This window comes from Mirounga leonina, unplaced genomic scaffold, assembly GCF_011800145.1.
Source record: "Mirounga leonina isolate KUSES-001 unplaced genomic scaffold, KU_Mleo_1.0 Mir_128, whole genome shotgun sequence".
Classification (NCBI taxonomy): domain Eukaryota; kingdom Metazoa; phylum Chordata; class Mammalia; order Carnivora; family Phocidae; genus Mirounga; species Mirounga leonina.
Window position 1 is genome coordinate 11,303,378 of NW_023270320.1, and position 20,336 is coordinate 11,323,713.

At 37.5% G+C, this 20,336-nt stretch overlaps 1 protein-coding gene across 6 annotated transcripts in view; it reads right to left on the reverse strand.

Moving 5' to 3' along the window:
- The window catches only part of NRG1 (neuregulin 1), a 1,093,773-nt gene that overhangs the window by 18,405 nt on the left and 1,055,032 nt on the right, over positions 1 to 20,336 (reverse strand). For 4 of the 6 annotated variants that reach the window (XM_035004068.1, XM_035004070.1, XM_035004072.1 and 1 more), the window contains 2 exons: positions 15,898 to 16,027; positions 3,133 to 3,191 (listed from right to left, as the gene is read on the reverse strand). In XM_035004068.1, coding sequence (XP_034859959.1) covers positions 3,133 to 3,191; positions 15,898 to 16,027 — 189 coding nt within the window. Of the gene's footprint in view, positions 1 to 3,132; positions 3,192 to 3,798; positions 3,867 to 15,897; positions 16,028 to 20,336 lie in introns of all 6 variants that reach the window. The other 2 variants (XM_035004069.1, XM_035004074.1) reach the window with 1 other exon arrangement.

Consider the following 20,336-nt stretch of genomic DNA (forward strand, 5'->3'; position numbering starts at 1 on the left):
GTTCTAAAATTGTAGTCTTTAAGAATATTCTATAATTTGGGCTATTCGATAACTATCTCTTATTATATATTAGTTTCTATATGACATACTTGTTCCATATTGCCTCTAGCTATTGAAGCTGTGAGTGCTTTTTTTTCCTGTCCAATAAATCCACAAATCAGTTATGAATTGTCTGTATAGCTCCCCCCACCACAAACATACCCCACAATGATGAATACAGTCCTTTAAAGTAGGAATTCTGTGTCAAGATAGGTCAAATTTGAAGCTGACTAACCTTGACAACATTTTCCTAGAAAGTATTCCAAATACGTTTTCTTTCAAAGCAAATGGCTGTCTTCAAGAAAGCCCTATAAAATATACATTTGTTCTTTTCTTTCATACTTTAAATCTGTTTTTATAAATCAATAAATGCCCACAGGATACTCTGACCAGAAAAATTGCATCAAATCCTAATAATGTAAGTTATGTGTTAATAAGCATTTTAAAAATTGTACATTCTTTTAGAATGTCATTCTTCAATTGAAAATGTAGTTTGGTGAGTTGGAAAAATGTTTCTTTCCGAACCTGGGGAATAGCTTTTCTTTGAAAATTTATGTATGTGTTTCAGATGTTATGAACACAATTAAGATTTAATCATTACCACCGTGGCGACATTTTTTATTCTTTGTGCAGACGACATTGCTACTTGAACATAAAGTTCTTAAAGCAGCAAAATTTATTTTCCTGCCTTCTCTATAGGGATTTGCAGAAACGAACACTGAGAACTTAAGACATAGAGGTTAGAAAATTAACTCTGGGCAAGACAACTTTGGAAAGCAGTTTCTGAATGGCAGCTCTTGTGTTTCCAGATCTGAGGCGGCATCCATGCCGGGCCATTTACAGCTTCTGTTCCTAAATGTGCTTCCTATCAATCTTTGTTACATCAGGGTAAATAGGAATGCTGCCGTCCTGGATGTCTTCCAAAAGTGCCATCGAAAGCTTACTGAAAAATTTATTTAAGGAATCACACTCTGATTAAATACACAGAGGCTATTTTGAAATGATACCTTAGGAAAAAGAAAATGGTCTAAAATAGAAGTTTGAAACATTTTCTCGGGTTACTACTGTCAGCTCTAAACTGCATCATTATTTGGGGAAATAGCTTCATTTTTTTAAATGCTTTTCCCTAGATAGGGTCCTAACATTGCTTCCAGTGCACAATGAAACTCTACATAACACCAAAAATTTAAGTATAATATAAACGTTCAGAATTTTCACGAAATTCTAAAATATAATGCTATCATATTTATACAGGCATGTGATTTGCTAAATCTATGGTATTTGAATACAAACTGATTTCTAAAAGGAATGGCTTAACTATATTGAGTAAAACTCTATCACTTCTATTTTTACTTTGCATCTTATCTACCTTTAAAAAGATTAATCTATAGCTATGGGGAGAAAAATTCTGTCCACTAAATGTATATTATTTAAAGACTTGTGGATAAAGGGAAGACTGTGTTTGAAAATTTAGCAAATGCCAATTTACTAATTTTTCCCAACAGAAAATGGCCTATGACATCTATGTAAATACACAAAAAGTACCACCTCTCTAACTAAACGAATAAATGAGTATTATGCGTGTGATCTCCCCGTAATGCGTATGAAATTAATTTTTCCGTGAAATTTATTCTTCCCTGAGTGTTAACAGGAGGCATAGAATCTTATTTTTTGCATGCAGCAAGTAAAGGTAAATCTGATTCTTTTAGGGTCCCCAAATGACCGGCTCACATCACTGTTTCTGGTGTCACGTGAATTTACACCGATAAGCTATGTGAAGTATTTTTCAGGCTGCGCAACTGACAATCCAAATTAGGGGTCGATAAATCCAGCCCACTGCCTGCTTTTGTAAATAAAATTTTATTTTATTATGTTCAGTTAGCCACTGTATAGTACATCATTAGTTTTTGCTGCAGTGTTCAATGATTCATTAGTTGCGTAAATAAAGTTCTAATAGTGCACCTCTATGCTCATCAGTTCATGCGTTGTCTATGGCGGCTTTTGAGTTGGCAGAATTAGCAGTTTGTGCCAGGGATGTTATCACCTGGCAAACCCTGAAGTCTTTACTATCTGATCTTTCACAGAAAAAAAAAAAATTGTCGACCTCTGATCTCAATCGATAACTATATGGAATCCACCTTAAGTATAATGCTTCGAAAGCTCCAGAATTAAAAGTGATAGCCCAGTTCATAACAGCAGGACAAATTATATAGTTCAGTTATCCATGCAAATTATATACATGTGAACTGGGTCGCTTAGGAATGATGTTCAAAGCTTCACAAAGTCATAGACAGCCATCAAAATTTCCCAGTTCTGCATTTAAAAGTATCTATCTAGAGGTAAACTACTATATTTCAAAGTAAATAATAAATATCTTTAAAAAAACCTATTTGTCCCTAAAGTTATCATTGAAACCAGCATAAAGGAATGCTAATATAAATAAATGATTGTTTAAACTAGTCCTGAATCACTTGTTTCCTAAGCAACATAAGGAGAAGCCAGGATATCTCATTTGCTGTGAAATGTTTGTTTGTAATTTTCCTAGTCAGTGCCTTTTTAAATACCTAAATGCAAACTGTTAATGAAGAGAAACATCTGAACTCTTTTGAGTATGTTTATTTGTTATAAATAACACATTCTGAGCCAAAATTAACTTACCATCATTTCAAGTGCATATTGATTACAACTTGGCAGCATCCTTTTCAGGATGTTGCCATTTTTTATAAAGAAGATGGACTGTTTAGCGGAATGATTTTATTTTATCAATAAAAGTGAGACTTTTAAATGCCTTTATTATAATTGCACTGTGTGATGTTGACTATCATTTTGTATCACATTATTCAGTACCAATTTCAGAAGCATCCGGAGCTTCACACGCCTATTAGTATCTCAGAGCCAACTAGTCACGAACAGAGGAAGTAATACAATCGCTTTTTGTTAATGTTCTCATGCGACAGGCAGAGGCAGTCAATGTTAGACCTGGTAAAACGCATCTAGCTCTAGGTGAGATCTGGGGGGAGATGCAGCAACAAGAAAGCGGCACCGACTGAGCATGCTCCTACTCAGGCAGAGACAGAAAGGGAGTGGACGTACTGTAGAAGCTGGCCATTACGTAGTTTTGGCAGCGATCACCAGTAAACTCATTTGGGCACCTGAGAGAAGAAACAAAAAACAATGGTAGAAAAAACAGAGAAAAAGAGAAGAGGTGAATATACGCTAGAAAGAAGCTCCTTCAGTGTCATTTGACTGAACTTGGTGAGTTCACCCTCAGGAACTGAGTCTTTGTCCTAACCATGGTTTCCAGACTCTGGCATTTCCCCCAAAGGATTCAAAATTTGGACGAAGTGTGGTCCCAGCGTCTGCATGACGGAAAGATGGCAGCATCTTAAGGGGCAGCTTTCTTCCAAAGGGACTCACCTACAGTGAACTCGGAGGTATTCTTCGAGTCCGTTTTCCATTTGAGAGCTTTGGTCAAAGGTGTTGGAAGGAAATTTTCTTTTTTTTTGGTTGGCCTGCCTGCCACGGTGGCCAGCCTCACTGGCCATCTTGGCCGGCACTTCTCATTTACCTCGATGATCTTTGGGGCCCAAGCTGGCAGACAGTGAAACAAGCTCACACTGAATGAGTTTACACCCCGAGTGCTTAAGCCATTGTTAGGACAAAAGGAATCAGTTACAACTGAACTGTAAAAGCACCAAGTGGTAGTAATTGTTGCTGTAGTTTGGGGGAGAAAGCAAATTTCAGATTATTTTAACATACTTTCTTGGTTTTGGACTTTCATGGGCACATTCTCAGTACATCTTGCTCCAGTGAATCCAGGTTGGCACCTAGAGGGCAAAAATGTGATAAGCAATAGAACGCTATAGACACTGAATTTTCAGACTGGCAATTTTCCTCCTATGGAATATGGAGATTCCTACAATGACCTGGTGACTGAACAACATAAAGAAAAGGAAAAGAACACATTTAGAAAACCAAGTTCCAAGACAACTGCGGGGCATATATTTTTGTTGTGGTTTGCTTCAGTCTTCCTAAGAAGAGTTGACTTAAATTTAACTCAAGGGAGGCTGAAAAGTTGAATAGGGCTGGCAAGGCCTGGGCCACTAAGTCACCTTCCCTTATTTGCCACTGGGCACTGACTCCTACCTTGTTAAAACGCTGGTTTTGATAAGGATTTACACGGTTCCATCCATGATCTTTTATTATTTAAATGATCCTAAGCCTTTCCATCCTCTATACACTCAATTCTGTACATTCATAGCTACTTTTATGTTAGTTCAATCATCGAACTACCATAGAAGTCAAGTGCTTCCATACTCTAGCGATTACTGACAAGAACAACTATATTCCCCATTTTTTTAAAGGTATTACAGATTAGGTCTCATTTTTAATACTGCATGACAGAAAAAGGCAGATTATTTATTAGCACAAATTTCACTTCATCCATGGATCCCAAATCAAAGGCAGATACGTTTTTAAAATTTAAACGGCTACTCTTCTATAGTCGTACTTAACAGATATCATTTTGTATCTAAGATAAAACTATCTTTCAGTGGTATAAACTTTTCATTTTACTCACATACGTTCACCCATATCGTTCATAAGGTCATGCAATGGGGATGCGCCTAACTTTGGAAGTCCTTTCTAACGGCTCTTTTTGTTGCTGTTATACCACTAACGAAAGCATTTCATATTGGATTCATTGTACCCAATAACATACTCTAGGAAATAGGGCCATCAAAAGGTTCCAGGAAGCAAATAAACTTATAGATGCTCAACACCCATAGCCGTGATTACTATTAATAGTTTAGCTATACCATAATGATCATGCAAAACACCTAATAAAATGTAGCAGTGACAGCACATACCTCATGATTTACACATGACCCTGTCTTCTCAGAGTAAATAAGAATAAACACTATTTTTTTGGCATCAAAGAAATGTGAATAAAACTATTCATTTTTACAAATGTAAGGGTGATATTTTTCTCATTCCCCTTAAAACCATATTCAATGCCAAAAAAGTATTACCAAGTGACTTGGTGTATCTAATTTTCCTATTTCTTTTCTTTTTTTTTTTTTTTTTAAAGGTTTTATTTATTTGACAGAGAGAGACACAGTGAGAGAGGGAACACAAGCAGGGGGAGTGGCAGAGGGAGAGGCAGGCTTCCCGCAGAGCAGGGAGCCTGATGCGGGGCTCGATCCCAGGACCCTGGGATCATGACCTGAGCCGAAGGCAGCCGCTTAACTGACTGAGCCACCCAGGCGCCCCTCTAAATTTCCTATTTCATGAAGAATGGCGTGTAAGATAAAATACTAGCACTTCTTGAGTTTTAGTCCCGTGAGTTCTTGTGCAAACATAAAGTGTAATTATGATTATTAGCATATTATCAATAAACTTAACAACAAACATCGTGTATTGGTATAGCTCTTTTCAACCCTTCAAAACACTTTTGTATAATTAAACTGGTTATTTTTGGTTAGAATATGTTTGCAGCAGTGAATAGAGGAAGATCTACCCAGAGAAATCCAGAAATAAGAATGGTAGTCTGTAGGGGCTCCTGGGTGGCTCAGTCATTAAGCATCTGCCTTCGGCTCAGGTCATGATCCCAGGGTCCTAGGATCGAGCCCCGCATCGGGCTCCCTGCTCTGCAGGAAGCCTGCTTCTCCCTCTCCCACGCCCCCTGCTTGTGTTCTTGCTCTCACTATGTCTCTGTGAAAAAAATAAATAAAATCTTTCCAAAAAAAAAAAAAAAAAAAGAATGGTAGTCTGTGAGGTTGGGCCATTTTTCATAAAGATGTCATTACACATGCTTTAATAAGAATGTCTTCACAGATATATGAGGAAAATACATGGACACCTGTTTTCCATAGAACTTATTTCACATAATGACTTCTGAAATACACAGGGTCTTTGTTTGTGTATTTGTTTCTGAACTAGGATTGCAAGTCCGCATGGGCATACCCTACAATTAAGCAGGTAATCCAGAATTAAGGATATATTCTATGATGACCATTTCATCTTACCTGTTTGCATTCTTGATAAAAATTAGAATTCTCATATTGATCACACAATAATCCACTTGTTCCGTGCAATGAACATGGTATAAGACATGTGAACACTTGCGTGTGGCGGGGGAGAGGGGAGGTAGGGGAGAACCATTTGAAGTAAGAAGTGCACTGATTTAAGGATCAGGAAATTAACATATAGCTGAAGAATCATGAGTCCCTTGAGAGAAGGAATGCATTTATTAGAAAATTGTCATTTGTGCATCTTGGGTGTCCGTGTTGAGTGAGAAGGCACAGGACAACTGGGTGAAGTGGATCAAAACTCTTGCCCAATCAATTTTCTAATTAGTATGAACTTCTAAAATGATGTTTCCTAGGAACCTGGCATTATGGCTTGGTGGTTTATCTCCATCATAAGATGACATTGACTATCTGGTATAGTAACACCAGATCTGCTGAAGGTATGCCAATCTTTTTTGGAACTATCAGTTATATCTGAACCCAAACTACCCTTATGCTAATGTTTCCCTTCACTCAGATAAATTTTCTTAGGGTAAAGCCTTATTATTATTCAAAGTGTGGTTCATGGACCAAAAGCATCAGCATCTCCTGGGATCTTATTAGTAGAAATGCAGAATCTTGGGCCCCCACTTCATAACTACTGAATAAGAATCTGCATTTTAACAAGATCCCTAAGAGATCTGTATGTACATTAAAGTTCAAGGTGTCAGGGACCCCGACCTTGGAAGATGGAGACTAAGTCCCTCTATCCTGTCACCACAGTTATCTTGGGGCTTGGACGTGGGCAGTCCATTTGACTTTGACTTCATCAGGCCTCAGTGATAAGATGAGGGACTTAACTAAGTGATTTATCAAAGGCTCCTTTCACCACAAAGGTTCTGGGAATCAATGCTCATCCTAACACATGGAGTCACTGTATGAAAACTGACGAGCATTTCTTCTGAATGTGTTACCGGTCGGGGAGGACTCAAGGACTTTGAAAAAACATTTTTGATAGGATGCATTTTTAAGACCATCATGAAGGGAAAACGAATTGCAAATACCTATTCCTAAAGCAATTTGAGCGTGCAGCAATAGTCATTATGTAACTTTTGTGGACATCTAGAGTTGTCGCCAAATTAAATGGAAGGAAGCAGAGACTGAGATAGTTTTTATGTAAGCAAACTGCAGACTGCATTGATTGTATACAGAAAGCATATGCAAATGGAAATTCATCTGATCTATAAGCTCTGATTAACTTCTATGGAATTACTTCTGAAAGACAAGGAGACTGTCTGGCTTCTTACGTATTTATAAATTAGCATTCTACATTAAGCATCCAATCTATCACTTTCTTTGGAGATAAGAGTATGGTAAATTTAATCTGATTTTGAACAATATGCTTTGGCAAGAGTCTGGGAAAATTCCAAGAATTTTATTTCTTAGAAAAATCTGTATGAATAATAATAAGTCTCTATTGTAGCCTCAAATGTCTCTGTCTCTGAAACCATTTGTTTCATTGATCAGAGTAGACGAAAATTAGTATTATTTTTTGTTTTAGTATTTGCTCTTAACATGATAAATAATTTTTGCTCTACATTTGTGCTTAATGAGATGAAAGTTCACAGACAGTTTCGTCTGAACTTAAAAGTATCACCTCTTCCAACTGACCCTTCCCTGACCTCCATCTCCCCATCTCTGGCTCCCACGGCCTAGCTGACGATTCTCTCTTGGGCTCCCGCACTGCACCCTGTCCCCATCTCTTTCATTGCCCTCGCCTGTCTGGGTTGGGACAGTGACCATATTTTGATCATTCTGTATCTCTAATTTTAACTCAGTATCTGCCTTGTCAAAAGCTCTCACAAAATGTTTGTTAAACCGAGCCTAAGAGTGTCAGAATGCAGTGTCCAATAAAGGGTGAAGGTAAACATTAGCATAAGGGTAGTTTGGGTTCAGATATAACTGATAGTTCCAAAAAAGACTGGCATAGCTTCAGCAGATCTGGTGTTACTATACCAAAGAGTCAATGTCATCTTATGATGGAGATAAACCACCAAGCCATGATGCCAGTTCTTTATTGGACACTGCAAGACTTGAACATAGTATTGTCAAACAGAAACTGTTTGCAACAATAACCTTAATACTTGGTGACTATCCTGATATGCTTATGATGTAATAAATCATACATGCATGTATTTTGGGAATTGATTTAATGCTTGGTAAGGTTTTGATATTCTAATTGAATACTATTTCCCCTTTATTGGTGGAGCCGCTAGACATATTCAGAGATACTTACAGACCCCCAAGAAACTTCTAGTTATTTACCATTGGCTAATTTTATAAACCATTATAAGTGGTTTTGTGGTTTTACAAATTTATGGTCAATTTTTAAACCATCCTTAGACACCCTTTATTCTTGGTTTCATGAATTTTCATCAGGCCCTCCCTAATCAGACAGGAAAAGGGAAACAAAGTCTATATCTGATATCTCCTCCCTCCTGGTCATCACCCTACAATGAGATATTTGGAGAGTTTAAAAAAATACCTTGCCTCAAAAAGAAGAGCCCCTATTGTCTATTCGCTCTACTTCAAAACTAGTTGTGGTATTTCCTTCATACTGTATAACCTCTGAAATAATTTCTTTGGTGTTTAATGTTTACAAATATCAACTAATGGAAATGACAACAAATACATCTTAAGGAATCTCAGTGAGTTTAAGTGTTAGATGGGAAGGCCTTTTGCTCTCTTTCTGTGTAAAGCTAGATTTGGCAGTGTCTACGCTAGCTCAAATAGTTGTGGATCTGTTTTTCTACAGTATCACATTACAAGCACTGATTTTACTCACCCCTTCCCCTGCTCGGCATTCTGGCTAGACCTCGCCCACTCACTGCTTGAGTATCTGTGTTGTAGATTACTCTTTCCCAAATGTATTGTTACTCTTAGTCTGCATTTTCCCCACAATGAACCTCATTCTGTTATCTACCTTTAAGTGAAATTTCTTAAGGTTTGTATATGCTTTTCTAATTCATGTTTCAGTTTTCTCTATGGCATCATATGTAAAAGATATTTATTTCCTCCAGGAAAGGCGTCCTTCAACGTCATTAAAGAAAATATTAAATATAAAATGTTTCAGTAACATTTCCTTCGGATCCAACCCTGGATACCTCCCCGTTACTGTTCAGCTAGCACACATCACCACTTTTCCCTTTTTTTATTTAATATGGATCTGGGGACTCATTCTCAAGCCAGAAGATAACGGTATACATAGAGTGGCCACACTGGATTCATGGGTAAATATTGAGGAAAAACAAAAATCAGAGTTGTCCTGGCTCTCCAGTGTTGGTTTTCAGTGTCTAAGACATACAATCCCAATAATGACGGTGGCAGTGTTTATGAATTAACCGGTCCTGTTTGAACCTTGGTGCCCTTCCCAGAGCTCTGTTTGCACAGCTTGCTCTGAAATGCTCATCTGCAGACTCAAACTCTCGCCATTGTTTACTTGACATGATGTATCTTGGTAAGTCTGGGGTCAAACAATTTCATCGGCTATGGGATCAATCTACATCCCATACATCTCCACGTCACTGTGACTCGAGGACATACTGAGTGCTACTTTGTGGTCTGGTCTTCCTCTCTGGAGGATGTCCTCCCCCTGTCATGTCCAACAGCCTGGAGACTCAGAACTTTACAGTTCTATCTACTCTGCCAGCCTTGTTTTATGACGAAGCAGCTAAATATTCCCATTTTATTTAAATAATTCAATATAAACATTTCAAAATTGTGTTTTAAGTAGGCTATTTGTTTCTCAAGGCGAGAGCTGCATATACTTTCCCCCACCCCAGAGTCTTCACCTCTGACTAGTTGGGGTCTCCCATAAAACATTTCCTTAGCTCCCTAAATATCCATCATGGCACCCGGCACACCTACCACTTGTAATTAAATTAATTACTTGAAATATGTTTGCTACTCTCAATAGCCTACAGACTCCCTGAGGGCAGAGCCTAGCATGGCTTTTGTTCAGTACTTCATGCTAAGCACTAGCACAGAGCCTGCCTCATAGAAGGAGATTAATAAATATGTGGCCACCCTGGCTGAGTTTAGGAGAAAAAGGGAAGCAAACTATTAAGAACACCTAGTCAGTGCACCTGATTTTAGGCAAAACTACACCTAAATTGTTTTCTATAAGAACAAAAGGATTTCCTTCAATCTGCCTTAGTGAGTGAAAGTCAAAATGAGTTCATAACTACCTAACCTAGTAAGCGCATGGCAGGATTCTCAGTGCACGAGAAACACAGAAGAAATAGAAGATGTGGTCATCTCAAAAGCAGATCTAAGCCACCAGTTGCACTGACTCTCTCTCATAAATGCTTCTCCATCTGTTAAATGTTACAGCTTTTAAGAACAGAGAAGTGCCATAGGCAGGTGTCACACCCATTCGGAAGAATGAACTCTTCTAGGGCTGGAATAAGAGTTCAGTTAGCAGTCTGTTCTCATGGACTGGAGGTTCTGACCCAATATATACATATTCCTTTTATCTATTTCAAATTTCTCCTTTACAGCCATGATAATGAGGCCACAGGACACAACCATGAATACGAGCCGTCATCCCCTTGTTTAATTATGCTAATCCAGCTACTAAAAAGTGTTATAAATATCATCATCATTTTTATTGCAGGATTTTATAAAACTTTTTTTTTTTAAAGATTTATTTATTTGAGAGAGCGAGAATGAGAGAGAGACAGTACATGAGAGGGGGGAGGGTCCGAGGGAGAAGCAGGCTCCTCGCTGAGCAGGGAGCCTGATGCGGGACTCGATCCCAGGACTCCGGGATCATGACCTGAGTCGAAGGCAGTCGCTTAACCAACTGAGCCACCCAGGCACCCAGATTTTATAAAATTTTAACCTTAGCTAGTGTCTCTTTCTCACCCCACCTTACCTAGTCCCCAAATATCTCTATCCTGTACAGAAGTCTGTCTTCCCTAAACATCTGTTCTATATTTACTGTGTCACTCTCCTGCTCCAGAAGTTACTAATACTCCCTATTAGCTCTCACAATGTCCAAGGTCATCTGCCTGGCCTTTGGAACTCATAAACTGGTCCTCACGTCTAAGTTGTTTTTTGTTTTGTTGTTTTGTAGCTGTTTTGCATCCCAGAATGGAGCTGCTGGTCTAGCTATGCATGTGACTGTGTCTTGCAGGAAAGATTATTGCAGTCTCAATGCCTGTCGGGTATATGGAAAACACTCCGTAAGTGATGGCTATGTTTATAGAGTCTTCTCCAAGTTATTCCCGTCTTTTCTCTTCCTTCTTTCAATTTTCATTATCATAATAATCAGCACTGCACCACTTGGGATATATTCACTCTAATTGATTTACTATTTTAGCTACTTCATTTTCCTAAACAGACTAACTTCCCAGGGACCAGAGACCACGCCTTCCATTTTCTCTGTGTTTTCAAAAATGCCTGGCATAGATATAGTTGTTCTATAAACAAATGCTTAATGTTTCACTTATTGAGTTTATTATAACGTATTTGTTGTTACTTTATCTCTTAGTTATGTGTATTTTTATAGGCCCTTATATATACTACACAGCTTCATAAATGATACAAAATCGTAAGTTCATGTTTGAAGGCAACTCCCATCTTCCCAAGTTTTGTGTGTTTTGTTTCTGGTTTTTGTTTTGTGTTTGTTTCTGTTCTGGTTTCTGCTTATAAGAAAGATAATGGTCAGAGATATTACATGATCTGTCAAATGCAAAGTTACAAAGCTAGCTGGTAGCCCCACCAAACCAAGTAAAACTGTGAATGTTAAGTAAAATGAAGAAATGTTGTTTTTTTTTTTAAACATGCTAGCATAGTCTATTAAGACAGGTGTATGTATTTGTCTAATGTCTACAGAGAAAATGTAATACTACCATTTACTTTTTATTATAAGTAAAAAAAAAATCTTGCTTCCCCAGAGTTAGAAATACTTTAGCAGAAATGAATTCATTTAATTTCATGGACTCCCTGGGAAGAAATTTGGAGAACATATTAACTCTATATTATACATAAAGATATCGTCCAGAGAGTTGAAGTGAAAGGACTCAAGACCATTCACCAAAATTGGTGGTTAAGACTCTAATCCCCTCATGCGAAAACCACATCTGTCCATGGGACAACATAATGGGTTAAAAAATATGGTCTGGTATAAAATCATTTTTAGATTAAAAAAAAAATCACAACAACATCTTCCAAAATAGTTCTCTACTGAAACTACTCAGAGAATTGATATACAAGAACAAGGGGAAAAGCAAAGAGGAAAATCTCGACATTATTTCAAATTATCTTGTTTCTTTGAACCATGCGATTACACAGGGCATCAAAAGGTGAAAGATGGAATGATTCTTCTGTCTTTATGTGATCTGGAATAGTAACTATTTTTTCCCCAGGATAGATTTTAAATTACTATGGAGAGAAGAGCAATATAGAAGATGAGAACCACTGCTGAAATTCCCACACAGTCCCCAAGGGAATGTCCAAGTAACCAGCAAACCTCTCCTCAGAGAAGTGTTTAACTGTTACATGGTTAATCCATTTGGAACACCTTGTTCTAAGTGGAGAGACAAAAGAGATCTGCTATACAGTCTTCTACTTCAACTCCCAAGAAGACAACAGTGGATTAGGGGACCAGAGAGACGATTTGGAAACTTCCATGCTTGTGGTGTTTGAGTCATGGGATAAAGTTGATTTTGAACGATGTGGCTCATGCTTCAGCAATGTTTTGCTTTAGACAGATGGACCATATGGAAACTATGAACTGGCTTCGTACACAGGACTATGATGAGCCAATGTAGCATTTTTTTTTAATGTTTTCTGTGTCTATTCATGTGGTCTAGTGAACAGTATACTATCAAAAGACATGGTATATTACATGTCTTTGTTTCAATTCTGAATAGTGATTTTTTTTTTTATGTTAAAGATGTTTTTAATACAAGGATAAAAAAAAACCACTTTCATTCAACAAAAAAGGCCTGAAATATTCTGGATTTTAAATATACTCTTAATTCTTTCCTCAAGGCACTAGCCTGCTTTGACGGTTCAATAAAAAGATGGTCCAGAAGGGAGTAAAACAGTTATCAAAATCATAGGTGTCAAAGATTTTGTTTCTAACAAGATCCAGTGATAAGCATTTAACACTTTTCTGAAAGATTATAATTACCACAAAAAACCCAAAACCCAACCCAGTAAAATTATGATGCCAATCTGCTGAGAAGTGGAAGACAAGCATAACCCACTAGACAATTAGCTTGGGGGATACAGAGTGTTCATTCATGGTTTGCTGCTTTAATATTTATTAGAGGAATAACAAACATTTCACTTCAAGATTAAAAAAATATACAGCAAGTATTTTTTTTTTCTGGATTGGGCTTAAAATTTAATGAGAAACTGGTGGGTGAAAAAAAATTACGGTTGCTGGCATAATACCAAAATGGAACAAATGAACAGCACTTATGTGATTGCATGTTTTGTGTAGGACGTGGGAGGGTTGCAGAACAGCTGAAATTAATATGTGGAAAATCACTGTGCTGGTTCTTTAGAGGTATTCAGAAACTATCAGATGCACCTACGCAGCTTGTCAATCTTTGCAAAGACGATGATGAAAAATGATCATGTTTCATTATTATAATTAAAATATAGTGGTCTCAGATGCTTTCCTCAAGAAGTAGTTGTATGAGACATAGGTAATCTGGGTGCAGTTGTTTAAAAAGAAGGAGAACTTAAGGACCTGTAATTTCAATGTTTTTTTTTTCAAGGCGATTTATTAAAACATAATTAGGTGGTTTGCCTAAGATTAGGACGGAATAACAAAATTTCCCCATGTAATAAATGAACCTCATATTTTATAGATTATAATTCTCAGCTTCTGTTTGTTTCTATTTCGATGAGAGAAAACCTTGGAGGAGATCATAAAATTTCTTCATCTCAATTCAATATGATAAATATAGGGGTGCCATGTTTGTGTTGTGTTCACAGCAAGTCGGCAGAACCAAAGACCAAAACTGACCAACTTTTATTCTTTACTATAGGTATGTAGATTTCAATATACTCATGATCTAAAAGTGAATCTCTAGGATTACTGTTAAACCAATAAACACTCATTGTCATATGAAGTAATTTGGACCCGGAAGAAATAATTTTCTACATGCTCTTTCATTTTCATCTTGCTTTCAAATTTTGAAAAGGCCTTTACCTATGAGTTTTATCTTGGCTTAAGGCTATTACCTATCTCTGTGAAAGAGATGTTTGGTAATTGAGATTAGAATTCTAATTCTTGTGATTCTTAGTCTTTTGTTCACTCTAAAAGACTATATTTAATCTTATTAGTTGCCTGTCTTCATTGATAAAATCAGCTACACAACTACCAAAACTTGTCTTCTCTTGGAACCACTTCTGCTCTTTTATAAGAGCTTAACAAAAAAAAAAAAAGCTTTTGAGGGCAAGAAAGTGGTTCTGGGAGGTACTTGTTCACTTGTACTTAGTACCTGAGGTCCCATGACACACCCTACAGACAGCCCTTGTCTAGAACAGCACAGGGTGTGACAAAACATTTCCCACAAAAATGGTATTTTTGTTTGATGTGATGATTTTAAAACATGTGTCTTTAATGATGTCCTTTGTAACTTATAAAAAATAAAAGGTTTTCTTAGAACTGGCACATAAATATTTCTATACTATTTATATGATGTGAAAGGGAAATGGCCTTCTTAATTATTTCTTGTGCCTTTTTTTTTCCATTTTGCTAATTGCTCTATTAGCTCAGCTGTGCCTCTGACAAACTTGCTCTTCTTTGTCCACATGTAAGCCACAAGCTCATATTCTGGAGGTAGTTTTTATGATGGCATGGTTTTTTTCCTCCTTTATGATAATCACTGCTACTTTAGAAAAATGGGACACAGACATCAGGCAACTGAAAAATAAATACGCATTTCTCATCATTTCAATGGGACATTACACATTTTTACCACATCACATTATATGCGTCCATGTCCCACATACAGCCGGAATATCAAGAGGAGACTTAAAAGGCATGGCACAATAAACATGTGGTTTTAATAAGACCTACTAATTTTAACTGCAAGGTTTAAATATTTAATGTACTGGTAATATCATTGTTTCATTCTGCCTGTTAAGAAAGAATGACTGTGATCCTTCTTAATGGTGCATCAACTTCCTCAGGTCACTAGAAAGAGCACCATTCTAAATATATCTCCAAACAACGGCAGTGCATGAAAGAACACTCTGCCTTCTACACACAATGATGGTACACACACTAAATGCATTTCCAAACATGTGCAATTTTTTTTTTCCTATTAGTGAGAGCAACCTAAATTCCATTTTTAGAATAGTTGTAAACCAATAAACTAATGCCAAGTGTAACAGATGCATAAGTAAAGAATCTTCTACCCTTCTGCTGCTTTTAGTTGTCCTATTCATTTTGCAGGTGATCATTGGGGTAAAAAGGCACATTATCTTACAGCCTCATTCATACACTGGATGGAGAAGGAGCTTTATAGGCCTCTGTGATATTTGCACATCTCTTCTAGGTACCAGTGAGGAAAACCATGGGGAAAGCAACTTTATAAATATAAAGGCACAAAGAAAATTGAAACAAGCAAAAAACAATTCTGGATGTAACAGAGGAGATGACAAATGGTGTGAACTTTTCAAAACACTCTACAAATAAAACAGCATTATTCAACAGGATGCAACAAAATCGGGAAAAGAAGCAACAAGACATCATGAGACATGGAGTCATCTGAAAGAAGCAGTTACGGACATAAGCCACAAAGAGGATTGCTTTTCTTACTTGCACAAGTATCTTGAGGGGTTTGAAAGGTCTTTCACCATGAAGCACTCGCCTCCATTCACACAGAAAGTTTTCTCCTTCTCTGCACACTTTACAAGATGGCTTGTCCCGGTTGTAGATGTAGACGTAGCTGGATAGAAGATAAAGAAGGGGAAGGTTTACATGTGTCTTTCCCTCTTCTCAACAACCTTTAGTCTTAAATCCTCTTAAAAGGAAGAGTTCACATAAGGTATGGCAGACTTCACTACACTTTCAGGTTTAATAAACAACAGCAAACAAGTGAAGTACTTTCTGGGTGTAATTCAATAGAATAAAATTATCAAAGGGTAATCACAGTTAATTAATTTAATTAGAATGAAATAGGAAAAAGGCTCAACATTTTTTATAACCAATATTTTATCTTCTAAGGAAGTTGGAAAAGAGAAAAGACCAATTGCCAGTAAGTAAAATATATTTTCCAGGAAGGCTCAAAGATAATGATATAAAGTCATGTCAGTGCAACTCAAGTTCAAGGTCACTTTTGAATGGCAACTACTTATTTATTTTGGAAATTACATTTTATGTGTATATTTGACCTTATAATTTTTAGATCTATATATATTATGTATATAGATATCCATATATATGGCTATATATATATGTATATATATGGCAAAGAAGAATACAAGGTGGCTTATTTGTTCCTAATAAAAATATGTATTATTAGTTATATACATATTAACATACAGATCAGGAGCCATTCTATTCAAAATTTCTATTCTACTCAGAAGAACACCGTTGAATGCCTGACTGCCACCATACTTTTGAGGAAATGGAAAGAGTCTAATAATGCTACAACAGTAGAAGAGCATGACAAAATTCATCCATTTTGAATTAGGAGTAGACACTAGTCTTAATTTTGGCTTACAACTATGATAAGCTTGATATCCACTTGTCAAACTTCAGGTATGTGAGAGCAAACTGAAAATGATGACTCCGCCATTAGGCACATGGGTTAAATGAAGCCAAAGCTCTTGGTCCTGAGACTCAAGGGCATTTTGTACCGGAACTTCTCCCAGCTTACACCACTGGGAACACCATTAAGCAGTGCTCAGTCTCAAGCAAAAACAGTCTAACTTACATAATGTTCATGACTGATATTATCAGGATGTAAAGCAAAAGCATTATGGTAAGCCAAGAAAGATCCTATTGATCTTCAGGAAAAAGAAAAAATATATATATTTATCTCTAGACAAAATTTTTTCCTGGCTACTGATTCATTCTTAGTGATTTTTAATTCCTTGACTTCCTTCCCAATTTCTATTTTATTATTTGCATGTGAAACTCAGATGCCCTTTTTTACTTTTATTTGATCTCTCTCTCTCTTCTTTTTTTTTTTTTTTCATTTTCTTTGGCTTTTCTTCTTCCTTTCCTTCACAAGTCCCCATTTTGTTTTGTTTCGTTTTTGACTTCTCCAATTTTGATTTTTACTCTAATTGATAAAAATACTCAATGTCTGGGCGCCTGGGTGGCTCAGTTGGTTAAGCGACTGCTTTCGGCTCAGGTCATGATCCCAGGGTCCTGGGATCGAGTCCCACATCGGGCTCCCGGCTCAGCGGGGAGCCTGCTTCTCCCTCTGACCCTCTCCTCTCTCATGCTGTTTCTCTCTCGCTCACTCTCTAATAAATAAATAAATAAAATCTTTAAAAAAAAAAATACTCAATGTCTGATTATTCGGTTTCCAAATTACATAAGGCCTTTCTTGCCTTGCATTCTCCCATCGAGGACATGTTTTGGGGCCATTTCATGACTCTCAGCATGGCTTTTAGGGGTAACAGCAAAGACGAGTCAGGCTGAGTTGCACTTTGGAGATAAATCTGATTCAAATCTTATCTCCTACTAGCTTTGAGTCCTTGAGCGTATCACTTAGCCACCCAGAATACAATTTTCCCATCTTGAAAACAATGGTAATGGTACTCTTGCAGGATTTTTGTAGGGATCATAAATAATCCAGGTAAGGGAACTGGCACAACCCTGGCACTCAATGAGTAGAAGCAGGTATTACTACTGGGCAAGTAGGGAAGGTATTTATCAATCAGATAAGAATCTTGATAATGGAAATCTGGGGATTTCAAAGCTGCATGTTACTCTTGAATCATTATGATGAATAATTAAGAATTGGGTCGATTTTTTTTTAATACTCCAAAGAAAAGTCCTTTCAAAATGTATTTCAAGGTATCCTTCACAGATCTACAAACCAAACAAAACTAACTAAGGAGAGAAGGAAGAGGGGTGATTTTACCCTGTATTATCAGCTACACCCTCACCTCTTTGTCAGGTAGAAGGCAATGTAATTGGCATCATTTTGTTTAGTAAAATCAGAGAGTACACAACATTTCTATTGATCACACAACATATCATTTGAATCCAATATTAGATCTTCATGTGAAAAACTTGGGCGCTGTGTATTAATATTTCCATCCATGGACATTGCTTTTAAAAGATACTAGGAGGAAGTTTGCCTTAAATGTTCAAGGTTTTGTGCTTAAGACTTTTAACTGCTGACAGGATACTGTGGGATGACAAATTGGGCCGGGTTCCCTTGCTGCCCCAGGGGACAGTACTGAGCGGACCACCTGCTGTGTGCTGTCTCCAGTCATTCCCACAGAGAAACTCTTGAGCGTCCAGCAGACCCCAGTGGTCTCTGAATCCCTGACAGGTTGCCAAGGATTACGCTTCACCCAAGCTGAGCAGCAAACACTGCACTAGGCTCTTCCCGAACAAATCCTGAGGCTTTTACTAAAAACAACGAAACCAACATTCCCCCCAAGAGCAGACACTTCACATACATTGTAAAACTAACAATAAAGGTTAGCAGTGATAGAAGCAACAGACAGATACCTCGTATCTATTCCTTGGACTTTAAGATAAATGTATGTTAAAACTAAAAATAATTCCCCCTTGAAGGAAAAATAAAACAAGTTGAAAACAGAGAGGAAGGCAAACCATAAGAGACTCTTTAACTCTAGGGAACAAACTGAAGGTTGCTGGAGGGGGTGTGTGTGTGTGGGGGGGATGGGGGAACTGGGTGATGGGCATTAAGGAGGGCACTTGATGTAACGAGCACTGGGTGTTATATGCAACTGATGAATCACTAAATTCTACCCCTGAAACTGATAATACAGTTTACGTTACTAAATTGAATTTACATAAAAGATTAAAAAGAAAGGAAATAATCTCCCCTTTTTTGGTTTTTAAAAATATTTCCCTCTGAAACGATTATCCTTTTAATGCTATCCTGCAGCACCAAGTTATGACACATTCATATGAAAAATTCTTAGATCATCACCTGAGGCTAGCAATGGTAAATCTGATGGTTAAATGATTCTTGGAGAAAATTCAGTAGCAACTATGTTTATATGATCATAGACTATTGTGCTTATTAGTATTTCTATCGTTTAGCCGCAGCAAGAACAAAAATGATCATGGAATTGTAAAGCAGAAATGAACTCCCAGGTGATGCCAAGTGTCAGCCGACTAGGTACAGCTGTTCTGAACCAACAGCCAAACAAAGGAATAAGTTGTAACTGTCAGGAGAATCTGGGATGGAGATGCTGATACATGAACCCTTCAGATTTTTGCCAGGTTTCCTTTTATTCTCCTTAGTTCAATGCAGTGCACAGCCAGTCTTAAGCAGATCTATAAATTTTGCAGTGATGCCCTTTCTCCTTGGCTTACACATGCTGCATTGCTAAGTCAGTTTCCATTTAGGAATTCTGCCAGAAATTAATGAAACAGACAAAGCAGGTTCTTAAACCCAGCTATGGAAACGACATTCTTTCTGGGGGAGCTGGGAGGACTTTATCAGAGGTGAAGCTAAAGGTTGTGCGGGTAGAATGTGTTTCGATATATAAAAGATGACCCTCACAGTTGTCCCTGGAAGTAGGTGAAGTAGATCTCACTCATTTGGTACTTAATAAACCGTCCTCTCACCACTTCGTGACTAGTTTGTTATAATCCGGGAGTTTGTCATCTTCTTGTATGTTGCTAAATGAATAGCAATTAGGGATAGTGCAAAATATGAAGCTACTACCTTTATGTTTGCCATTTATATGAATACTTTATCTCAAACACACTTTCCCTGAGATGTGAGCAACTACAATATTACAAGGAAGAAAGTATAAGTAAAGCAGTAACTTGTGACCAATGAAACACTCTGGTGTGTTTCACTCTTGACCTGGTCTCTCCTGGCATATAGATCAGGACTCAGGACCATCCCTGGGGAGGCTGGACAGTTCTCTGACTTAGCCAAGGATCTGGACACCAAGATCACCATTTACAGACTCCCCAGATCCTGCCCCACACAGTGGGGCTCCCTTCTTTCTAGCCTGCCTTCCTTCTTCCCTTCTTTTTTTCCTTCCTTCCTTCCTTCCTTCCTTCCTTCCTTCCTTCCTTCCTTC